Source organism: Notothenia coriiceps, unplaced genomic scaffold (assembly GCF_000735185.1).
Source record: "Notothenia coriiceps isolate Sejong01 unplaced genomic scaffold, NC01 NC01_scaffold00037250, whole genome shotgun sequence".
Lineage (NCBI taxonomy): Eukaryota > Metazoa > Chordata > Actinopteri > Perciformes > Nototheniidae > Notothenia > Notothenia coriiceps.
The window spans coordinates 13188200-13212680 of NW_011369951.1; the positions used below are offsets into that span (position 1 = coordinate 13188200).

A 24481-nucleotide genomic window follows, 5' to 3' on the forward strand; every position below is an offset into this window, starting at 1 on the left:
CTCAAGTTGTCATATCAGACTATCATCAGATAGACCTGTAAAAAAGGTCATAATTGTGTTTTGGTAACCGTCATTGTGTTATGTGACATGTGATGATGAATATGGAGAACAAAACCAATATTGAAAAGCTAAGAATCTCCTCTTTACAACGGTGTCTACTAGTCCAAATGTTGTTTGGGGGGGGTAGATGTGACNTGCTGGGAGTCCCAGCAGCTTCTACTGAAGCCAGTCCCCAACTCCGGGGACTTCCGGCCGGGGATTTTGGGCGGCAGTATACACCGTGAAGTTGTTCGCGGCCTGCCAGTAAACCCAAAGCAGAAGAAGAAGAAGTGACGTCAGCGGCTTCATTTGCCTAATCCACCCCCAGGGACTTATTCCGGTGTGAATGCGATCTGTACTTAGTTCATCAGAACTGAAGAGTTCTGATGAACTAAGTTCTGATGAACCTTTGTGGGAAAAGTACTGCGGTGTGAATGTGCCTAATATGGAGAACAAAACCAATATTGAAAAGCTAAGAATCTCCTCTTTACAACGGTGTCTACAAGTCCAAATGTTGTTTGGGGGATAGATGTGACTGATTTTGATAAACAGGTCACATATAACCCTCCTTGGGAGTGCTCTGAAGTATGAAGCTGTTCTCATCATGTCACTCATGATTCTTCTTCCAGTCGTGAAGGCCTTTGCACTGTCGACCGAGAGGCGGGCCCACGAGCGCCAGGAGTTTGAGCGTCTGGCCAATGACAAGGAGGCTCTCCGGATGCTAATGGAGGAGCAGCAGAGGCAAGAGGTGGAGCAGAGGGAGAAGGACGATGTCACCAAGCTGCGGAGTGACCAGGTCCCTGCAAAATGATTATACTATTTGTTTGTTCTGATATTTTCAACATAATTCACTCTTCAGTCTTCAGTCTTTTTTTGCACATCACCAACTTGTCTTTCCCACGATATGTACAACATACTATGTGTTTTTTGTGCGTACTCCTTGCATATTATACTACGTTGTTTTTTGCTTTGTTTTTTCGACAAACTATACTATGTCGTTTTCTGACCTGCTATATCAACAGTTTTTTTCCTGATATTTTTGAAATATTTTCCTGATTTACATGTGGGATTCACTGACTCATACCTGGTGTTCTCTTCCTGCAGGTTCACGCTGCACAGCCCATCAGGCACTACAGACCTGTGGCTGTAAAGAAGAGTGAAGCCCCCCTCACCATCCCCCACTCCCCAAACTTTTCTGACCGCTTCCGCCTGTGATCAGGATTTCGATTTCATGTCTTGCCCACCACTGTCATTCCGAGCAGCATATTATATCAGTTTGCTTCTTTTATATACCATTTTATTCAATAAAGTTTATGAAAAGTAGCCAGTGGTTATTTGGAATTCTAACAACTTCAGTGTTTCACTTGGAAATCCAGACTTTGCAATGGTTAAAGTGTTTATTTAATAAAACGTTCACTTTGTTCGTGGTGATTCAGCCAGGAGAATATGCAAGGCTACAGAAAAGGCTTTCTGTTTGGGGGCCAAGAAGGCTTGAGTTTGAATTTTTCTGGTTCTTTGCATTCTTAAACATTAAACATTAAAAGGAAACTACAAAAGACATCAACAGATTTTAAAGTTCTGTCAAAGATGGTGTTGCAGAACCCATATGGAAATAGCCTGCTGACTCACTAGGCTTCAGCACCTTTTCAGTGATATGACAGCCATGCCACATTTAACAATAGTTTGGAGTCAGATGAAAGTACTTTCAGAATGTAATGTCTTGATGCTGTTACAGCTAACGACACTTCTTTTTCTCAGCATTTGGTGGAGACTAACATAACAATGGCAATAATAACAAATGCTAATTTTATGATAATGCTTCAAATAGAGATGCCACTCACAAAATGTAAGTTGTATCTAGGAGTCAATTAAAAGTGTTCCCCACGGCTGACAATTAACTCCATCTGACAAAAATACTCAATGACTTTAAAACAGGCTCATGTTGGCTGAATATGATGGGGGTGCCTATGCTCTATTGTCAAACTGAACAGCTAGATTTGCTTCATCTGTTTCTATGCTGTCAGTTCTGACCTCCAGCTTCTGACACGCAAGGGACATAAGTTGAATCACAGTTCACACACCGTTTGGTTCACAGATTTATTCAAGTTGTAGTCTTAGCTCAGTGATGGCTGGTAACAAGAAAGGACAACGTTAGATGTAACTCAGCTGATATCAGTGAGTGCACCAGAGAAGGACTTCAGTATCTCTCCCAAAATGCAGTTATATTACAAAACAATTTAGAGAGTGTGGCCTTTATCAAATGATATATACACAAAATAAATAGAGCCTTAGCAGGATTTGGAAGTGTCTCTGTTGAAAAAGTTAGTAAAGAAGTACTTTAGTAACACATAGTGGGACAGCTAGTGTAAATGTAACAATATGTTCCACAAGCGTTGGTAAAGAATTGGAGCTGGTGGTTTCCTGAGGAGTCCATGTGACGGGGTCTGAACAAACACACTACAACAGTAGCTTCTGACTGAAAGTTTCAACATTGTTCTCCACACACACAGGAGTTCAGAACTGGGACTAAAGTAACACACGTCTACTTAGGAGAATAAAGCTGGTGAGATGAGGTGAGAGGTTGGAGTGTGAGACGTTTCTGATCAGGTGTTCCCGCTGCATGTTAGCATAGGAGCTACTTCCTGATAACATCTGGCTGAACATTGTTAATTCTTAGCTGTCTTTGGTTTAACATTTTATAAATCACATGTGATCTCATTTTCAGGTGAATGATGATAATAAACTCAGTGACTATCCTGGATCATGTACCCTACAGCAGGCTACACAATGATGTAAGATCACTGTTTTGTAACTCACAAGAGGACAATATTTTATCATCCTTTCTTTCACATTTTTCACCTTATAGAAAATCTCATTCCAGGAATTTCCAGGCTCCAATTCCCTTAAATCCAAGGACCCAAAACACCATAACAAGGCACTTTCCCAAGGCAGGTGGAGTGTGAAACGATGACACAATTGCGGGAGACATACAAATGTAAGCACTTGAAATGACCATAAATGTCTATTTGTAAAGCTTCCACCTGGGGAGCTGGCCCCCCGATGCCTCGCTGACCCCGTGCAGGTTCTGCTGCTGTGACATCACTCCTGCTAATATTACATCTGAGAAGCTTTGGGGAAGTGTTACTGTGGAGCCAGTTCTCCTCTGATGTGGCGCTAACATGTTCTGGTTCATTATGCAGCTGTGTTTTCATCACAGAGCACTGTTGCTGTGGCTAATAGGTCAGACGTTGTATGAGAGTCTTGGAGTAACAGAGAAACAACATTATTTTGAAAATGCGAACAAGCGAAAGAGAAGAGCGAAGGTGTGGAGAGCCGTGATGCGTTCGGATGCGGTCAGCAGAGTGTCCTGTTGGCTTTAGAGCTGGTGATGTGTTCAGGGGTCTACAAAGGACACAGCGATGTATCGCACCCCCCCAGTGGTGGGCAGGCCTTCGTGGTAGTGCGTGAGGCGGCCCGGGTGCATCAGGGTCCAGCCTTTACGAGTGGCCTCGATGGAGCAGTCGTAGCGGAGGAACCGGCAGCCTCCACCCTGCAGCACAACACACACATCAGCCTCTGCTCCTCACACACACCGGGGGAATATTGAAACCCCTCCCCTTATTAGAGTTCATTTTGTACCGATTGAACAGCTTCAGCCTTTCACATGCAAGTACACTTACCAAAGTGCAAGAACTAAATGTCACTTATTTAGTGTAGAATAACTAAACAAACAAACAATCACATCATACTGAATGGAATGTGCCAGCAATACGTACAGCAAATGGTTAGGGCCAAACGCTTTTTTCATTCTGACCCAAAGTTCATTCTTTTATTAAATTCGGAGATTCAAGTCAGAACAAGTTAGATTTTCATTTTTTTATAATTCTGACTTTAACCTCAGAACTACAAAAAAATCACTTCTGGCTCAATCCAAATCAATTCAATTTGAGCCCTAATCTTCTTCCAGCTTTATATGTCTGTGCAATTTGACTTCTTCTACAAAACATCAAATTGTACTTAAGAAATGTTAGGTTCAATCCTCACAAAGCCCACATATATAGGCATATATGTATATTTATCATCAGTTTCAGTCATAATGAATTAGCATTTGATTTGTCTAAATATGAATCCACATGATAATAACATGAGCTAATGTCTGAGGGTTTAGTCCAGGTTAAAGAAACACCAGGGATGCAACAATAAAAACAAGGCCCCCAGGGGGCTTCATGCAACAACAACAACAGACTGACAGACAGACAGGGAGCAGAGAAGAAGCAGAGAGAGAGAGAAGACCCGCCCCCCCCATCCTCACATCCTCCAGCTGCTCCACATTTACCTGGTAGTCTACTTCCTTGCTGTTCAGGGCTATGTTAACAGTGAACGTGGAGGCGTCGTGGTGAGGCGCAAGCAGCGGCTGCTCGTCAGGTTTGTACCTCACCACGAAGTTCAGAGGGGTGGCGCACTGAGGGGAGAGGACACGTAAGGCAGCAGCAGCATACACACTATTCACTTCATCCATGGGTTAGAGTTACAGGTATATTTACTCAATTACTGTTGGGGGGTTTCTTTGAGAGTTTCTTCTTGCAGGGGTCTAGCTGCATTCACGTGATACACAGAGTGACATGATATGATATGTAGTGAGATGATATTATAACTCTGTCAAATGATCTTATGCACTTAGAATCATGTACATATATGATGTCTTGTACTCTGATTGGCTTTTCATCTGTTGAATTGTATTTGTTAGTCTTGTATGTGTGGCACAGAGACATAGGTTTGACATTCCAGAAGGGTAAAAGGTGAATTTGCAAATGGTTAAGGTTTGGGTGGAAAGGTTGAGATAATGTCTAAGATGGGAAGGATGGGTTCGCTGCTTTCTTTCTTCTACATAGTGGGACTGTTAGCTGTGTGCGGGGTGCAGAACCTCTTCAACCTTTGAGGATGAAGTTGCTCTGTTCCAGCATTTGAGATCTATTTCAATTGAATTTGACTTTCATAATGACTTTATGAAATATAAGAATAGACACACTTGTTTATGAATCATTGATCAGTTTCTCTTAAGGGAACAATCATTTCCCCTACATCTAGAGATCTTTCTATAGTAACGTCCCCTGCTAGCCTGCTCAGCTTTCGTCTGATTGGTCAGCCTACTCTGGAACACAACACAGTGCAGGGCCGTTTTACCGTGCGTCATGTGAAGGCAGCTTCAAGACAGAAGGGGTACACACTGTAAAGACCCCTGAGGCATGTGTCCTGTGATAATGAGCTATATAAATACAATTTGATTGATTGATTGATTGACTCTACTTAAGTACTACTTGGAAGGGCTTGTTCTTTACTTGAGTATTTAACCACTACATTTGTTAATACCTTTAGTGACTTTGCAGATTTGGATTAATGATGAGAAATATAATCAACACTTAAATAAGACTGTACTGTAATGTACTGTAAGCACTCTACTTATTACCATAGACATTTTAACTACTTATACTTTAGGTTTGTCTTTCTGTGCCACTAAATACTTCTACTCCTCTACAATTCAAAGGAAAATATTCAGATTTTACTTTACTACATTTATTTTTCATCTCTAGTTTTTAAGATTGTTTTAAATATGAAGTTCTGATGTGAATAACACTATACATGAATGAAGTACCAAAATCAATGGGTGAATGTATAGATTTTTGGAATGCAGTAATAGCACTTTAAAGTAAAGGATCTGAATCCTCCTTCCACGGGGGACATGATGCTGTGTCCAGCTCTTACCTTGGTGTAGTACCCAGGATACATCTTCTCTGTGATCGGTGCGATGTACTCCAGCAGGAATTTGTGCCACTCCTTTTCAAAGTTGATTTGGTTCATGTGGATATCTATCGTCGGCACGTTCTCATAGCCACCCTGGATTCTGACGTCCTGAGAGAGAAGGACATGAAAATAAAATAAGAGCCACCACATGACCTACAGCAAACACACATTATAGAGAATGGCTGCTCAATATGTCATCTCTTTATCAAATAAGAACTGACCAAGAAGCATGCAGAGCTTACATATTATATTCTTTATATTAATTACATTAATCATCCATTTCATTAATACATACATAATAAATAGTTTAACTTATTATTATTTTTAATTCCATTATTCATTATTAATTGAAGTAATTTCAATATAATAAATGACATGATATTAATGTTATACCATTTGATATTTTACTGTTATCTAAAGGAGGCTCAAAGGAGGGAATGTATCACTATATCTGACACCCTTCAATAACGTACCGTATTGCCTCCTCCTGACCACTTCCCAAAATGCTCCATTTCTTCAACAATGTGATCACAGGCAACATTGGAGAAAATCGGGAACCAGTAGACATCGGGACAGGGCTGAGGGACAGAGGACACTGGTTACCACAGGACATGTTCACCACTGCTGCACTGACATCACAACATCTGTCCATGTCTTTTTATATGCAACTCCTTTTATAAATGAGAAGCAGACACATGTGTTTTACTATATCATGTGTAACCATGGGATCCTGTAGCTGGTGGAGCACTCACAGTCTCGATCAGCTTGTCTCTCATGATGTAGGTGTAGTTCTCATGGATGTAGCGCTCCTGCCAGTCCTGAAGGAGACAAACACAGGGCACAAACTGAACCACTGCCACAAGCAGGGCCGCACCACTGATAGAAAAGTCAAAGGCGACCATGACTTTGGCTTCCCACAATGAAATGAAAACACCATGGAGTGCGATATCAACGCTTAACTCTATTTCGATGCAAAGATGCTTAATAAGCAGGACTGTAGAACAATGTGGAAGTGAAATCGGAGCACCGTTGATTTAATACTGGGTTAAAAGCATTGGTACAATGTTATTTAACAACATAATCCCCCTTGACAATAAATGAAGTCATCTTTATCTTTTTTGTATTTCTAGAAATTCATCATGAACATGCTTGTGGAGGAGAGTAAGTTTGAAATGACAAGTTTCACTTTGGGTCAAATTTGTAACGATACACTTCATGACATGACATTACAGGTACATTTAGCTTGATACTTGAATGCTTTAAGGCCCCCGCAATTGGCCCCCGGGCTTTAGTTAGGACACCCCAGGTTTATACACACAAGGACCTAATGAAGGCCAACCAAGAACCCCCCTCATCACATCTTATAATATGAACAGTCTCACCACTGGGTTTTCAAAGATCTGCCACAGGTCGTTATGGAGATGGCTGGTCTGGTAGGTCTCTGTTGACACGATGCGACCAAAAGTGTGCATGTTGGTCACAAACATGAAGACTCCCTGAGAGAAAGAAGAGCATCAGATCAGATATTTGACATCATGTTTTTTAATGAGATCTTAGACCAAACAGATGACAGAATAAGCAGAACATTTTGAACAAAGTGAAATGATGTAGTTCTTGCATACATGTACTACTACTGTTGTTAGTGTATAAAGAATGTTGTCAGTGTCTCTCACGGACCTGCTTGCGGATGTTGTGGCAGAAGGCCATGTCGGGGTCTAAGATGTCTGAGTTGAACAGATGGAAGTCAGTGAGCTCAGACCGGAGCAGACTGGCCTTTACCAGGTACACACTGGACACATACGGGACATTCCACACACCCCTGGAAACAAGAACATTTTAGACGATGTGCACAGCAACACCAAGGTCTAACAGCAGGAACACACTGTGTTTCACTGAGAGAGAACCAGGCCTGAATGAGAGACAGCTTATAGAATATATGATATGCTATTTAAGTGCGTTTGCTGATGTCTTTATAAAGCTTAATGTTCATTTCTATAGAAGCACTACAGCAGAGCCTAAAAAAAAAACACCTCCTTTCATTTGAAATGCAAACAGGAAGTGTTGGATTAAACCAGGGGTGTCAAACTCAATTTCATCACGGGCCACATTCGCATAATGGTTGCACTCAAAGGGCCGGTTACTTTAAGACTAAATAAAAATACATGTATAAATATTTAATATATATAAAATAATGTATTATATTACATAATTCTTCTGCATTGGATTATTATCGGATAGGGTAATAACTTCATAATTAACTCGGTCTGAAAGCAGAAGTCTAGGGCAAGTAATTGCAAGTCTCTTCAGTGAGAAAAAAAATGATTTTAAAAGACATTTTGAAAAGAAAAGTCAATTCTGAGAAAAGGGCAAATTCTGAGAAAAAAGGCATATTTAGAAGAAAAAAAAAAAAAAATGAGATGCGTTGTGCTCCATGTCAACGTGCTTCTGTAAATCGCCATGTAACTGTATAACAAACATATTATATCATTTGCAAGCTCTTGTGGGGCTACATAAAGTGAAGTCGCGGGCCGGATTTGGCCCCCGGGCCTTGAGTTTGACACCCCTGGATTAAACAGTAACTTTAAAAAAAGTGAAATTAGACAATTGGATATATTTAGAAAAGCCGTGAGCTATAATTACAAGTTAAATGACATATTCCTATTAAAAATAACCAAATGTGACATATACAGTATATATAATTTATTCATTCAAAAAATGTTTAGGCATCACTACTGTTAGCTTTGATTTCATTTGGTGAAGCACTGCAGTTTTCTACAACGATATGTCAGCTCTATGTTCTATTCTATATCAAAGAACTCATTTTACAATCAAAAGAGATATTTAAGCATCTTACACTCTGCGTCCTTGCACTATGTCCACGTAGTCCTCAGACCTGGCGTAGTAGCCCTCTGCACTGAGGGCCCCCCAGAAGTTGCTCCACAGTCGGCCAGCGCGAGTTATCATCGGGGCCACAAAGGGACTAAAGAACAATTCAAGTGTTACGATATGAATACATCCAATCAAATACAAGTAATAGAAACGTGCAAATAAAAAAGAGATTTACTCTCCAAAGGCATCAGCTGGATCAGGATCATTGTTTACAGTTGAATATAAATAAAGTATACTTACAGGTTTTGTTCAATGAGAATTTTGAGTGTGTTTTCGTTCTTTAAGACCACTTCAATGTCCAAGGTGAAGAAATAGTCACAGCCCTCGTCTTTCCGGCACACATCGCTGGAAGGTAGAAAATAAATATGTTGCGTAAACACATACTCTGTCAGACACCACACGTTCCTGCAGTACTAACAGATCAATGTGCACATTCAAAATACAAAGATCACGTTCTGCCCAGAGGGGGGCGGTCAGTGAATGACTGCAGAGAGTTTTTAAATGTTTCTTTAAGATATAAATACTACAAGGTGTGCATGGTAAACCAAGAACATATCAAACACACTGCAGAATCTGCATTCTGATTGGCTAGAGCACTTCTTTGTTGAAAATTCTGTGTAACGATTGGGCTGGAACTTGTGTGTTGTTAACCCTTTGTGAACTGGGATGCATATGCGCAAAAAAAAAAAAACACAATTAAAATTCTATATGAACTGAGGAGCCGCATCAGACTGGGCAAAGAGCCGCATGTGGCTCGAGAGCCGCGGGTTGTCCAGTCCTGCTAGTCTAGATGATAGGAAAGGAGAATATGCTTTGCGGCTAATCCTGCTGGCAAATCCAAAAAGAGTGGCTCAGTCTAAGTGCAGTTGGATCCTCTCAGCACAGCAGTCTCTTTCCCTAAGTCCTGATAATAGAGAAATACTCAAGATGTGTCATACAGCTGAATGTATGGAACTCACATGGCCAGGTTGCGGGAGGCAGCAGTGTCCACCTCCTCCTCAGGCCCGCTCACCCTGACATCCTGATAAAGGCTCCCATGATCCTTCAGGAAAAGGCTGACCTGACTCTCATGATGAGCTTCCTGGAGTGAGAGTAGAAATAAAACAGATATAAAAGGAAGTACAGGGAAGAAATCTGGGATATGTGGACTTCATTGTTAGCTACAGAAGAGATGTAACAATGACACTGTTTCGAGCAGGAAGTTAGGGTTAAGATGTATATGTCCTACTTGGTTGTGGATGAAGAGTTTCAGTCTGTTCTTGGGGTACTGGAGCTTCAGGAGGCGTTCAAAGAACACCGTAACAAAAGGGGTGGGCTTCTGAATGAAGATGCCGATAAGCACCAGTGGGTACTCGCTCTCCTGTTGGATATAAACAGAGAAAAGGCTTAATACGTCCATTTGGCCGCAGACAAAACAGCCTTTTGATTCAATGTGGCACATCTGGAACATACATGATATAATGAAGAAGCCTGTGGACTGACCTGAAGACCTTCCAGTGGGAGGAGCCTCTCATTACACGCTTTGCATCCCTTCTCAAACGTCCACATGTTGGGGATATAGTTCCCCAGGTAGTTGATCTGGAGCTGGAATAGAAATCACATCTCTATAAAACATCCATTATGTATTAGAAGAAAAAGAAAGTCATTTTGTTTTATTCTTGGCATAAGAATGACTGTGTTTGGTTAGCAGTGGTGTATGCGAACAAAGAGCACAGTCATTCACATCAAACAGAGATGTTGTCTTGTTCTGTGTGCAAAGCCGATATTTGCTATCCAGCTTTGTTTTGGTTGCTCATTCAGAAAGCTCAGGACACTAAAAGACCAGACAGTTCCAAATCAAATGGCTATAGACAAAGAACGGATCTGCGTGTTTAGGCTGAGAAGCACATTCCTATTCTTGTATGCTGAGACAAAGGGGGAAGTGAAGGAGGGGCAGCGGAAAAAATGTGCAATAAGATTTCAGTGGCAGGAAGTCAACAGTTTGATGGGGTGTTTATAGGTGTGTTTATCTGCTTTGAAGTGTTCTTTACTGACAGACTGCAGAATGAAATCATCATTCTTCCCTCTGGATGAAGTGATGAGTATGCATCTTCAAGTTTCCATCCTGCAGTGGTTCCATTCAAATCAATACATTTATCAAGTATTGTACTTAAGTAAGATAAGATAAGATAAGACTTTATTTGTCCCGAGGGAAATTGTTGTTCCAGAGTTACAAAGATACAATAAACACAGCAGCATAATAATAAAAGTAACAATTATAATAATAAAACGGTATACTAACAACGTAGTCAAAAGAGCAAATTAAACAACTACAACAAACATATGGGTCAAATAACAGTATTGTAATAGTGCAAAAGTGGCAGATTGGTCATTTGCTAGTTAATACTGGTTCTTTACTTGATTATTTCCAAATTGATGATATTTTGTATTTCTACTTCACTACATTTTGGAGGAAAATAGTGTACTTTTTCTCCACTACATTTCTTTAACACTTGTACTTTTTCCCTTTAAAAACACCTGACATGGTGTATTATGTGTTGTGGTACTGTACTGCTCATATACCTAGTATGTATGTATTTACAACATTTGAAAGCTCTGAAATGTATTTCTAAGCGATACAAATACAATAATATAAAATTATATTACAACATAATACTTTGAAAAGAGTCATAGTGCATCATGGGTACTTTTGATACCCTAGGTACAGCTAAGTACAGCTGATACAGTATATTAGCTGATTGCTGATAATACTTCTGTTCTTCTACTAAGGTAGCATTTTGAATTCAGGACTTTTACTTGTAATGGGGAATTTTCAGACCAAAATATCTCTACTTTTACTTCAGTAAAGGATCTTAGTACTTCTACTTAGGAGGAGTGTGATGTGTCAGACTCTGCTGGCTGAAGACACCTGCAATGGGGGTTAACCTCACTGGGCTGCTGTATTTATCAGGTGAGGGTCCCGGTGTTGGACAGGTCCATATTTACAGTCTGTGGTCAGTACCTTGGTTGGTCCGTTCCCATGGACGACCACAGGCAGGGTGTCATACAGAACATTCCTGGCACGTACACGTCCATCCTCAAACTTCAGCACCACCTCATCTGGAAACACACACACACACACACACACACACACACACACACACACACACACACACACACACACACACACACACACACACACACACACACACACACACATGGACCCTTGTGGTTGTGTTTGTACCCATTTAAACAATACACAAAACACTCTGACACACAAAGTCAACAACTTGTTGACATGTTGGCCATGAGCGCATTCACTAAACATGAATAATTACACACACACACACACAAACACACACACACACACACACACACACACACACACACACACACACACACACACACACACACACACACACACACACACGACGTACGACGTACGTACGACGTACGTACGNCCCTTACATTCAGACATGCTATCGAGTTAAGTATTGGTGGAATCTCTTCCTTAAATTTGGCTATAGCACTAACAGATAGGTTTCTGGTGCAGGAGCTTTTGGCAAATGCTTTGTAGTCTAGTAACAGTACTTCAAAAGTTACTAAGAAATGGTCGGATAAAGCAGGATTATGCGGTTCGACATGTTTGTGTTTAGTCTGTTCCTCTTTTACCATGTCATCATCATTAATATCTAAATAACTTGTGCATTTGTGATAACATTATTTACAAGAGCACAACATTAGATCCAGCCTTCATTTTGCTCTTACGATGCACCTGATTGATTCATTTCACTTGAAATGTACAACATGTTATTTCCTAAATTCCAGATCTTATTAAAGTCAAATATGCATTACCTCCTCCTGATTGTGACTTGTTCCATAATGAAGTTGCGATAACATAAAAAGGTATGAGCTTATGTCTTCTTTTTTTTGGGAAAAACATTGATAAGACACTTCAACATATTCTTCCTTATGAAGATGACAAAATGTCAATGTAAACATGTTGTCTCTAATTACATAATGCTTTGTCATTACATGTGTTGCTGGAAGTAGGGTTGCATATCGTTGACTTTTTTACGATACCGATACCGATACCGATACCACTGAATGATACCGATACTCAACCGATACATATCGTGATACTTTAACGTTGCATAAGGGAAAAATGAATGAATCATCCCGCAATTACTCCCATGAAGCGCTTTATGATATAGTTAACATGATAAATGAATATTAAATTCAATTGTGGGACTTGGACCTTTTAGTACTGAACAAACAATTATACACACGTTATCTAGGAAGAAAACAGATTCTGCAATATCATTTATAACAACCATCAGGCAGGAATAGTACATCTTGTCAATGCAAAAAGAAAATGGCACCAGTATAATCAATATTCAACCTGAGATTCACTGACCAGAGAACACATAAAGGATCATGAGATCTCGGCATTGCACATAAAACAAATAGCATCATTCAAATCAACATTTGCCTGATGAAAGAAAGCAAATCCCATCACAGTTCAGTTTTGTGCATTCATCTTCAAGAAGATGAGCATATCTGCTCTCTGGATCCAAGCGGGCCCTTTCACAGCATAGGATATCACCTGCTGAACTGAGCACTCTCTCGCTTGGCACGCTGCTTACCTGAACACAAAGGTACTTGGTTGCTTTACGAGACAGCATTGGTTGGAGGTTGGATGTGTTGCCACCTTTCCCAGAAATAAACTTCTTGCAGTGGTTACAGACCCCACCATGCAGACTGGCAGTGGTTACAGACCCCACCATGCAGACTGGCAGTGGGTACAGACCCCACCATGCAGACTGGCAGTGGTTACAGACCCCACCATTCAGACTGGCAGTCATATGCAGCCACACTTTAGATTTTCTAATGTGACTTGTTTGCGGAGTTTCAAGGTGAAATTGACATCGTAATTCCAACGGTTTGGGCGCGAATTTAAGGATATTACGCCTCACTTTTATAAAAATAAAAAAGTATCGAAAACCGGATCTGATTTCGGTACGGTATACCGTAGCCGCCAGTAACCGGTATTTCGGTAATACCGGGAACCGGTATGCACCCCTAGCTGGAAGGCCTGTCAATCAGGATGGATGAGCTGGGGATTATGTTGTCTACATGATGTATGATCTGTAATATGATCTGTAATTGGAGAAGGAAGTCATATAAAAACTACAATATATTTAAAACGCACCTCTCACATAATTTTCTTCATTTGTAATTATAGATCTCTCTCTGTGTATGTCCAATGTATGAGTCATCAAAAAGAGACAGAGCGAGCAGCTGTTAAAAGAAGAGTTTATAGAGGGGGTTTTGGGAGCCATGCCCGTAGAGTCGTAGACTATGATGCTGTCACATCCATCTCTCAGTGAACTAACACATTCCTTCATGGCCTCAGAGAGGAGAAATGCTGCACACAATGCAGAGGGCTCAGCTCCTGCCCAAACGTGCAGCTCCGCCTGAACGACAGCAACCGTAAACCCCTCAGCTCTGGACCCTTAAGTATATTAAACAAGGTTTATTAGAAGATATGTGAGGTATTGTGTTTGCATTTAGCAGGGCTTTAAAGATCAGACAGAGAAAGAAGCACAGCAAGGAGCCGGAGAAAAAGAGTTTTCTAAAAGAGGTGAATGGTGATGTCTTTTCAAAAGCATTGAAAGGACATGTCATCACATAAGCAACACACACCTTACTGTGACTGATATATAATGAGCCCACTAGCTCAATACCTCACCCATGAAGTGATCCTAATAAATAAAAGATGACATCACTATGAATCTATATGATGGTATTAGAATGAAGATAAGATAATAATAATAAACGTATTGACTGAGAGTCAAAACATTTTTAAGGAGCAAACTTGAATATAGGTATTGTTTGTTAATGGCAGCAATGTGTTAAATATAGTAGAAACAAGCCACAAATAAACAATGTGCTGTGAATACAGTGGGTAAAACATATCTCCTAGTTGAATGAGCACAGTTTCACCCAAACGTCCTTTCTCTTCCTTTACTGCACACAAGGTCTTAACTGTAACTGTAACCATGTGTTATGTATGCCTTGTTACCATATAATTTCTTCAAATGAAAAGAAAATCTAGAAAACAGAATCTGCCGTTAACAATTTTAACATTTAACATTTAAAGGTCCCATGTCATGCTTTTCCGGTTATTACCCGTCCCTTGTGTGTTATGAAGGTTTTTATGCATGTAAACGGTCTGCAGAGTCAAAACCCCTCAAAGTACACGCTGTAGCGAGTAAAACTCTAACATAACCTCTCCAAAACGCCTCGTTGGAGATTTCTCCTTTACATCCCGGGTATCGCTACATAGGGATACAGTCTATGAGGGATACCCAGTAGCCACGCCCAGAGCTATGGCCGCACCCTCTGCCAGCCTTTCACGAAACAAAGCTTCCCAAACCTTTCAGCGATTCATGCCGGACATGTACAGCGTAGGGCACTGAAGAACGATGCTGTTCCTACTTTCTTTGGACCAGCGGGAGATTCGGGTACACAACCTGTAAGTATTCATTGTTGTTTGTGTATTTGTTTAAAACAAACAAGGTATCTACCACGACTGTTTAAATGGGTAAATGTTTTTCGGACTACTACGTTGGGATCGCGGAGAAATGCTCTCCGCAGGCCCATTCTCACAGCGTAATAAACCTTTTTCTTACTCAATATCAAGCCACACATTGTTTTTACTTCGGCTGTGAGTGTTTGTGTGTGCTCAGGATGAGTTTCGCTTGTTCTAGCTGTATCGCCAAGCCTGTCTGCTCCTGCAGCAGCCCGCAGCAGTGTGTGTGTCTGTGTGTGTGCGTGCAGCAACGAGCCAGTGTGCTCTGATTGGTCAGCTTCTCGACCAATCAGAGCACACTTAGGACAGAGAGTGAATACCGGTGAATACACACATACTTTACAGAGATGCTGTACGCACTCACCGAGGGCTCCATGGAGGTTCTGGAACATTCTGCATTTGTTGTCCACTGTGATATTTATGGATTTCTGAAACGTGGAAACACAGCTTTAATGTACATGTTGAAATAATATCTAAAAGCATAAATTCCCAAAACGTAGGTACGAAATATTAAGCTGAAGGTGCGGCCTGCACAAAAACTTAAGGCTGGGTAAAAAAACATTTAGGGGGGGCTGACTTATATTGGGCTAACAGGGTAAATTCAGTATAAGAAGTCATTTCATACTCAGCATTATTCTGAAGAAACACTGAAACTGTTCCCATCACTACTTCATTGCAGTCACTTCTTCTCTGTTTGCTCTCAACCTGCAGTTCTTCAAATGAAAAGCCTAAGAGGAAATGAGTGACTATGCCTGATGAGCTACTGAAAGACATTTCATTTGAACATTACTGCAGAACATTTTTTTTTGTGTCTCAATACAGCTACTTCACAGGGCTGAAAACATTGCAAAGTGGAACTATTAATACATATTTTTTCATATCAGAATTATTGTGTAGGGTACAAGTATTGGGAAAAATTGTATCTTGATGTTTTAGCAACATTGTTTTTCAAACTTTCATGCCACAAACCACATTTTAAATTTGGATTTAGTGATTTGGAAATGCCAAAATAAGATCAAATACAAGGGAAATGATAAATACATGCCTCAAATAAAAGCCTGGTTCTGTCTTAAATATAGGCACATTCTATTAAAGACTTCTGTTGTTCATGATCAAATGTGTTAAGTACCCTTTTAGCAGGATCGATGTAGATGTTGGTGAAGAACAGCTGGTCACTGTCACTGTCCTCTCCCTTCCAGTCAGCAACCATCTCTCTGATGCTAGGAAGGTAGCCAATGAAACCTGAGGACAGAAACACACCCAGACGAAACCTGTTCATCCAACATGTTTTTTTTCCATATTCATGCAAATGTACCATTGTGTCTACATTCAGGTACAGCAAGGAAAAAGTGATGTCAACTGTTTCTAATGGCCACGACTAATGACTCCTGCCAGCTTCAGTTTTATGGGCTCAGCTCAGAGCTGCCTGCTGCTTCTCTGCTATAAGAAGAAACGACCAAATCCTGCCTAAACCAAAACTGTCCAGTCACACCAGCGGAAAGTAAACATACAAATCATACGTAGCTTTGTGTTTGAGATGTAAAGGAATAAGCCAGAGAGATGTGGGATGATTTGGGTATATGATCATGTTCACTCAGTGGTGCTCTGTCCCTTTGCCCTATAGAGAGGCGAAGTCCCTCCCTTTCCGGTGGACCTCCATGGGACCTTATTTCAGTAAAATCATGTATTGAAGTCAATGGAGAGAGAAAGTTTATCTTTCGATCCCGTTTGACTTGTGCCACGAATTACACATATGATGTTTGTCAATTTAAAAGATCATTTTAAAAGTAAAAAAAAAAAAAAGTGTCTTAAAACTGTGAAGTAACACTTTTTTTTGTGTGAAACCGCTCAATGAACTACATCTCCGGTCTCGCACATCACACCAAGACGGCCGTCACGTTGGCACATTTCACTTCTTTCTTTCAGAATGAGGCGAAAAGTATTAAAAGAGGTGAAAATCACTCCAAGTCTGGGCATGTACAGTGGGGCAAAAAAGTATTTAGTCAGCCACCAATTGTGAAAGTACTCCCACTTAAAAAGATGAGAGAGGCCTGTAATTTTCAGAGCTGCAGATGAAAATGGTTCATGTTCTTACTCCTTTGAAGAGGTAGAAATCCCGAACTTGAATGAAAAAATTGTCGTGTACGTTGTGTTTGAGAGACATCGTTCTATTGTTGTCACCAGCAACGGTCTCCAAGTCTGTCGAGGACTTGGTCGACGAAACGCCCCCAAGTCAGAGAATTGAAGGGGAGGACTTATCTCTCCAACAACAACATTTACCCCACCTCACCTTCCGTCCAATTAAAGACGCCCCTGTCTGAGGACGATATACACTTCATTCCCTCGACCTCCCTCTCATGCACTATCCAACTATCGACCATATGCACAGGAGCATACTTGCACCACACATCTCTAAATTACAGGTAGTAATGCGTTATAGAACGACGGAAAAACCCTCTTTGTTCAAAAAATTTTTAATTTGAAAAACTTCGAAATATGCTAGTTGGTAGAATCTTCTTTTTTGAACTAATATTGTAGCTCGGGGGTGGAGGATGTTATGTCAGGTATTTACCGCCAAGTGTTAATGTAAATTAAAACGCAATGACATTCGTTCCCCTACATCACGGATTCTCTTTTCCGAAAACGACTTAGAATTTCCATTCGATTTAATTAATCCTTGAAACTTGGTTATTTTTTCTTCATGTTTTTCATGTAACGTAGTGAATTGCACTAGTTATGAACTGTGAATCCCCTGTCCTATATGCATAGGACGAATATTGATATCTCTCCGCTTCAGGGAGGAAGGCCACCCTGAGTACCTGGAATAAAGCCTTTTTCAAGACATAACTTCAGTTTACCTCTCTCTTCTTCTAATGGAAAGCTAGGGCAAACTTAAGCACGGAGTGCTTATGTGTATACTACAAACAGTTAGAATTTTATATACCAAAAGGTACATTTTTCAGTGTCAAACAGCATTTTGACACTTTCATTAGTTTGATACTTGTTTATGCGTTGATCTTTCTGCGTGTTTAGGGTCTTAGGGCCAGGGCGCACGGACCGGAGTTGCCTTTAGGCTGATTAGGAGAAAACACATACATGTCACCCCGTTTTTTCACTAAGATCAGTCGGTGGTTAACACCGTCAAAGGGGTGAATTTTTTTTTTATACCTTTCTCGGACATTAAAGTAGGATCCATCATGGAAGTGATACTCTCTGTTTTTACTTTTTTTTAGGTCTTTTTGGTGCATAACAGGACTAAATTTCTTAAATAAACGTTTAATAACACCTTTTATTCATAAACCAGTGGATGTTTGGTTTGTTCGTAAAGACCGAGAGTGATCTGGACAATTGAAGAGAACATTCTCGGAGAGAGACAGGAGAAGTGAACAATTGACACTCAATTCCGCGTGGCAAACTTGAGCAATGTCATATATTTTCTTATTTTCTGTGGACCAAGGTGATTGGAGTTTGTTCGGGTGTGACAGTTTATAGGTGATACCCCGGTTCTGGTTTCTCGACAGTTTCCTGTGGTCTTTGTGTTACATCTGGAACGTGGTCCGACCCTTCATGCTTTAGACGTTATCATTCGTGAACCTACACTTCTTTAGTTGACACCCGTCGTTAAATAACTCAACTTTTAGCTTCTGTATGTTTCTGATGACTAATTAGGAGGAGCTAGACCCGAAGGTACGTTCTTAGACTGTAGGCACCCCAGTTTTTACTAGTGGTTCCTTGCACTCGTTTTTAGTCTTGGTGTGCCTCCCTGGATCAGGGTATTCTGGCACGTCTCTCGACCCTGGTTTCATTTGTTTCCGATGGTAGTCATTGTGTGATGCGCGGTCCCCTGACTTTTAGGACGTCACGGTCTGCACAGGACGAATTCGGTCATGTACGGTCCGGGCAGAAACGTCAAAGATCTCTCGTAAATCTACTAGGCTCTTCTCCTAACCCTCTTACAGTTACCAGTCTACTTTGGTTTTATCTTTGAAAAAACCATTTTTTGAGTTGATCTGCCAAACCTCCTCTTTTTACGATCAACGTAGGTTTCTTGTGGTATGGATGACAACTTTGTACCCACCTTTGTAGTACGAAACCCGACAAAAAGACGTTTCCCTTGCGTCCTGCTGACTAGGCACATTTCCTTTCTTACTTCCCGGTAACATAGCACTGTAAAACTCACTGTTGGAGGGAAGGTAGTCGTTCCCGTAACTTTCTACTTTGCACGAACCAGAAAGGTGTACTGTTACTAGTTTGTGTGGCGGGCCCGTTGCTCTCCTCACCGAAACATTCTTCGTTAAAGTTGCCAGGACCTCACCGATTGGTCAGAGGTCTAGAGTTGGGTATCTTGTAAAACCTCCCTCGCTTTTCGACACAACGGGTCGCTGTCGGGGTGTTTTGTAAGTGACGAGATGTCCTCTAGGAATGTACCTCCTTACCGGTTTATGGTCGTGTCACAACACTTTTGGAACAACCTTCTACTTGAAACAATAACTGGTTTTATGATAAAGGTGTATTAAACGTTTATTTAAGAAATTTTTTAGGTCTGTTACCTAAAAGACCTATAAAAAAGAGTAAAACAGAGAGTATAACTCATANAGTTGCTTATCTGTTGATCATCAACTAATGGTTAATGTATATTCTACTGGCAGTTAGTTGAATGCATGTTACTTGTCTGTTGAAACAGTGTTGTTGAATGTCAACTGATGACTTATAGAGTGTTAACTATGGACTATCAAAATAAAGTGTTACCAAGTCTTGTTTTTAGAGTTAAGTTTAGAACAAGGTTTGAGTAAGGGTCGAGTTAAACGACAGGGCATTTGGGTTTACGCACGTAATTGTGATAGTTAAGGTTAAGCAAATGAATGTTCTGAAAAGCATACAGATTAAGAAGATAAATATGTACTAAGAGGGGGAAGTATCCACAACACACACTACATACATTCGTACACACACATTATTGCTTCCCAAAGAGATGATATGAGTATGAGATGACACCCTGCAGGTATAGGGTGGCATGCAGAGAACCGCCTGGTGCAGATTCAACAAAAAAACATGGTGTCATTACGTTTCTGAAGCCTCAATTGTTGCTTCCTATTAAGATGTTCAATAAGTTAATTTTGCCAAGCAACAACTACATCTAGCCAATAAGAGGAGTCTTAACTTAACTAAGCCTTTTTTTTAAATATTGGTCTATCCTTTGAAACCTCTTTATAAATGGCAGCAAATTGTAAATCACCAAAGTCAAAGTACCCGTGGAAAACACTTAATCACAAGGCCACAAAGTGAATGCAAACTATTCTGCAATTTAATATTCAATATTCTGTTTCTTATAGCAACCGCTACAGTTTAGCCTTAGAAACTCAGATACATTTTGGTGTTTTCACTTTTTAATATAATCCCCCTCATTATGGATATTATTATTTATTTTCAACTTATTATTAACAATTATTTGGGCGGTTTTTTAATTATTATTTAATTTTGTCTCCTTTTTGTCTTTTTTTCACATAAAGAAAACGTCACCATAATAAAAACGTTGTTTTAATTGTATTGCCTGTAGAGAAATTTGTTTTGTATTTTAAGCTAGAAGTTAAACTCATTGTATTTCATCTGCGGGTTGGAAAAAAGAAGATTAATTTGAGATGAGGCTCAGCACTGTGTAGTGATTTGTTCTAAAAATAACTTAAATGACTGCATATAGACACCAAGACCTACCACCAAGACAGTAACAATTGCATTTCTCGCCATTGGATGAAAACCCAGAGTTCAAGACTTCCTAATTTGTCTTCTAGACCAGATTTTATAACTACAAGATGATCACAAGTAAATAATGACTGCCTCGCAAAAGTTTAAAGGGAAATCTATTGATACAAACTTCTATGTAGTTGAAGGTTGGTTATAATGACTCAACCGTCCTCAATGGTTCCTAGATCACAAACCTTTTTTATTTTAACTTCTTCTATTGATTTTTATTTTTTAAAGGGGAGATATCACAGCAAAACTAATAGTTGTTACTGTATGGCAGTAAAATAAGTCTTATGGATCCCATCAATACACAACCATATACCAAACCCCTACATACTGCACACAAAAAGAGAGCAGAGCAGCCAGTATTCAGTAAACTGTTACTCTATATAACTGCATTCATACAGTCCACACAAATGCACACATGAACCAGAAAATGATTCATTTAGGTGAAGGATTCATTGAGGTTTGTATAATTCATAGGTCTTTGAATAAGTGAAAAGAGATCATAATTTGATTCATTAAAACACTAAGTCAACTCCAATCACCAACCAGTGAGGGCAGTGACGAAGGAAGTGACCCCAGACACACAAACACACTCAGGTTTGTTTCCTTAGCACCTTAAGCAAGGGAATACATGTATTTTCCTCGTCCTGGTCTTTAAATTATGAATCAATACTGCTCTCTCTATTACACGTATAATTAAAATGTTTCTGTCTCCACTTTAACTATACTGATTTAACTTAAAGTGGCAATGGATAACATTTTTGTTTGAACTTATCACTATGAAGTTAATATTGATTGCAGAAAGCAATTGGTGAGGATTAATGAAATTATAAGCATCTTTACTGCAATTCTGTCTGCCTCTGGGTCACGTTCTCTCTTTCAAAATAAAAGCCAGAGAAATATACACTACATCTCTGCTTTATGGAGAGTTTTGCCTAGAGGCGGTTTAACATAAAAGCGTATAACTCAGCAACTTAGCTCGCAGTATCTGCCCCCAGGGAATCGAACAACCAAAATAAGGTTAATTGTGTAAACCTGCAAAAGACCCACATAGACGGTTAAGGCAAAGAAGATTAGAAGTAAGAGTGTTAAAAAAACAGTTTTTCTGCTAGATCAGTAAGTAGAAAAACAGAGGTACTTATTAATTCATCAGGATATTTTACTCTGCCTTTATCAAAGCATTGAGGTATTGCTTTGAGCGGTAATTAATCAATAGCTCGTGAACACAACAACAAAGCAGCAAAGTTTGAAACAGTAGTTTTCAGATTTGAAGAGCCTGCTGGATGGAACTTTGGGATTTAAGCCTTTGTAGACCATTTTCATGCACACAAACCTACAGTATATAACCCCCAAAATAATAGGGTATTTGTATTGCCTGTTTAATCCGTCCCTTGCCTGAGCCCTGCTGATCTACAGTAAAAACAATTACAGACGAGAGTAGACGATATGAGACAAGGGCAGAGCAGCACAGTAGGAAGCGTTGTTCCACAGTATACTTCATGTCAATTTGAAATATCCATGGTCGCCAGGTAACAGTTTAATGAGTTTTTCATTTAGTTTTCTTTTCTTTTTCACAGTCCAACAGATTAGTTTGTAAAGCTGTTTTGTGCACCATGCCATTACTGTCTGTATTGTAAGCCTTACGATCTGTTAGGGGTGTGGGAAAAGGCCACGTTTTAGTCTGCTCCCACTGAGATGACTAATTGGCTGGCTGTTTGGCAAGATGACCAGCAGGCTGAACAACTGACTGACAAAGTAGAGACGTGCAAAGGAACGACAGCAAATACATGCGATGATATGGCAGGTAGAAGCTTCTATTTGACTGCCACTGTGCATACAGGAGATGTACTGTACAGGATCGGATAAGCAGCTCCAGTTTATGAAGGATATAGATCGGTTTAACATCATTGACTATGGGTTGATTGGCTTTTGTCAAGAAAGACAACACAACTCAATGCAAGGTATTCAGATATCTTGCAAGTAGTGTGATAAGTTCATGAGCCAAATTCAACATTATATGGTCATGAGAAGTGTTAACTACAATCTGCTTGACAACTGAGCTCCAAAAACCCTTTACCATACAGAGTTGAGCCGGATAAACACTGGTATGTTGTTTACTCATGAAAAGTCCTGTTAATGTCTTTTTCCTCTACCTCTCTTTCTGAATCTGAGAGTACATTCAGCCTCCATACTGCGTTATCCCTTATATGGCATTTTGTGAATGGGTGTTGCTAGGTAACTGGAGTGCAGTAAAGCGTATAGCGACTCGGTTCTTGTATTAAGGATGATTAAGGATTAAGACTACAGAACTAACTGGAGGAATTGCACAGAGAAGCTGTGGCATTAATGTTACTGTTTTGATGTTGGCACAGAACAGAGAAAGTGATGGTTTGTTTACGATGGCAAAGCATGTCAACATGTGTAGCAGTGGTTGATACCGCAACAGAGAATATTTTTCGTTTACACTAGATAGATGTCTCAACAAGTACTGGCAAGACAAGGAGGGCTGTATCCACCATAGAGGTCACCGAGGTCCGGACCTCGGTAATTTTTTCCTAGCTGTGTATTTAACAAAACTTGTGAAATAACGGCACTAAACGGGGTTCTTTGTAGTACTTCCATTTACTGATGATGGGGGCGCTGCATAACTATATAGCCTTGATTAAAGCAAACAGAAGAAGACGACATGTATCAACAAACCACCGCAGCCCGGGCCCTTTCTCATTTCTCTAATTCCCCTCCTCGACTCCTATCCTCATGTCTTAGTCCCGCCCACAGGAGATGCGAGCGGAGGAGTCGAGGAGGGGAACCAAGGAGAGAGGAGGGGAAGCAGCAGGCGGTTAGAGAAATTAGAAATCCTCTCCTCTGAGCGGTCATTTTAAAGAGACGTCCGTTAATGGTGAAAGAAGGCACAGCCCTCTGTCTGATGGACAGATGTGTTCATGATGACTTATATATTTATTTTTAATTCATTCACAGTGCGGTATAATGAGACAATAACAGGCTACAGATGCGGACATATACGTACACACCCACACACACATATATATGTATATAAATATATACAATTTCAGATTCAAACAAGTATGAGAGCACTCTCATAATAACGTAACACTATCACAGACTGGATATATCCGCGTATATCCGTATAAATTGCGTGAATAATCTAGCTAGAGAGCTAAAGTTCATTACATTCATCCAATGTCAGAAGGATTACCTCTTGTAATGTAACATTGTATTTTTTTCTTTTTACACTGACTCAGATATAATGAAAAGACTACGTCAGTCGAAGCTCAGCGTTGGTAAGGAAGAGACAGGACAGGCAGAGAGAAAGAGAGAGAAAGAAAGTGATGGAAGTCAGGGAGGAACTGCAGGTACAGTCACACAAAAGAATGTATGCTTAATAACCCCATCTATGCATCCATCTAT

The 24481-nt window shown here is 40.2% G+C and overlaps 2 protein-coding genes across 2 annotated transcripts in view; both read right to left on the reverse strand.

The window, feature by feature from the left end:
* tpx2 (TPX2 microtubule nucleation factor) overlaps positions 1-74 on the reverse strand; it is an 18371-nt gene extending 18297 nt beyond the window's left edge. Inside the window, 1 exon segment of the mRNA XM_010796744.1 lies at positions 69-74. Coding sequence (XP_010795046.1) covers positions 69-74 — 6 coding nt within the window.
* Positions 75-2122: 2048 nt separating this feature from the next.
* On the reverse strand, positions 2123-16583 carry plod1a (procollagen-lysine, 2-oxoglutarate 5-dioxygenase 1a). Its single transcript, XM_010796745.1, has 15 exons — positions 16434-16583; positions 15669-15732; positions 11732-11829; positions 10213-10314; positions 9959-10090; positions 9690-9811; positions 8971-9075; positions 8696-8821; positions 7519-7660; positions 7224-7337; positions 6594-6659; positions 6315-6419; positions 5803-5949; positions 4376-4501; positions 2123-3589 (listed from the first exon to the last, which is right to left on the reverse strand). Exons 1-15 carry the CDS (start codon positions 16581-16583, stop codon positions 3434-3436), a joined length of 1755 nt encoding a protein of 584 aa, XP_010795047.1. The 3' UTR covers positions 2123-3433.
* Positions 16584-24481: the final 7898 nt, after the last annotated feature.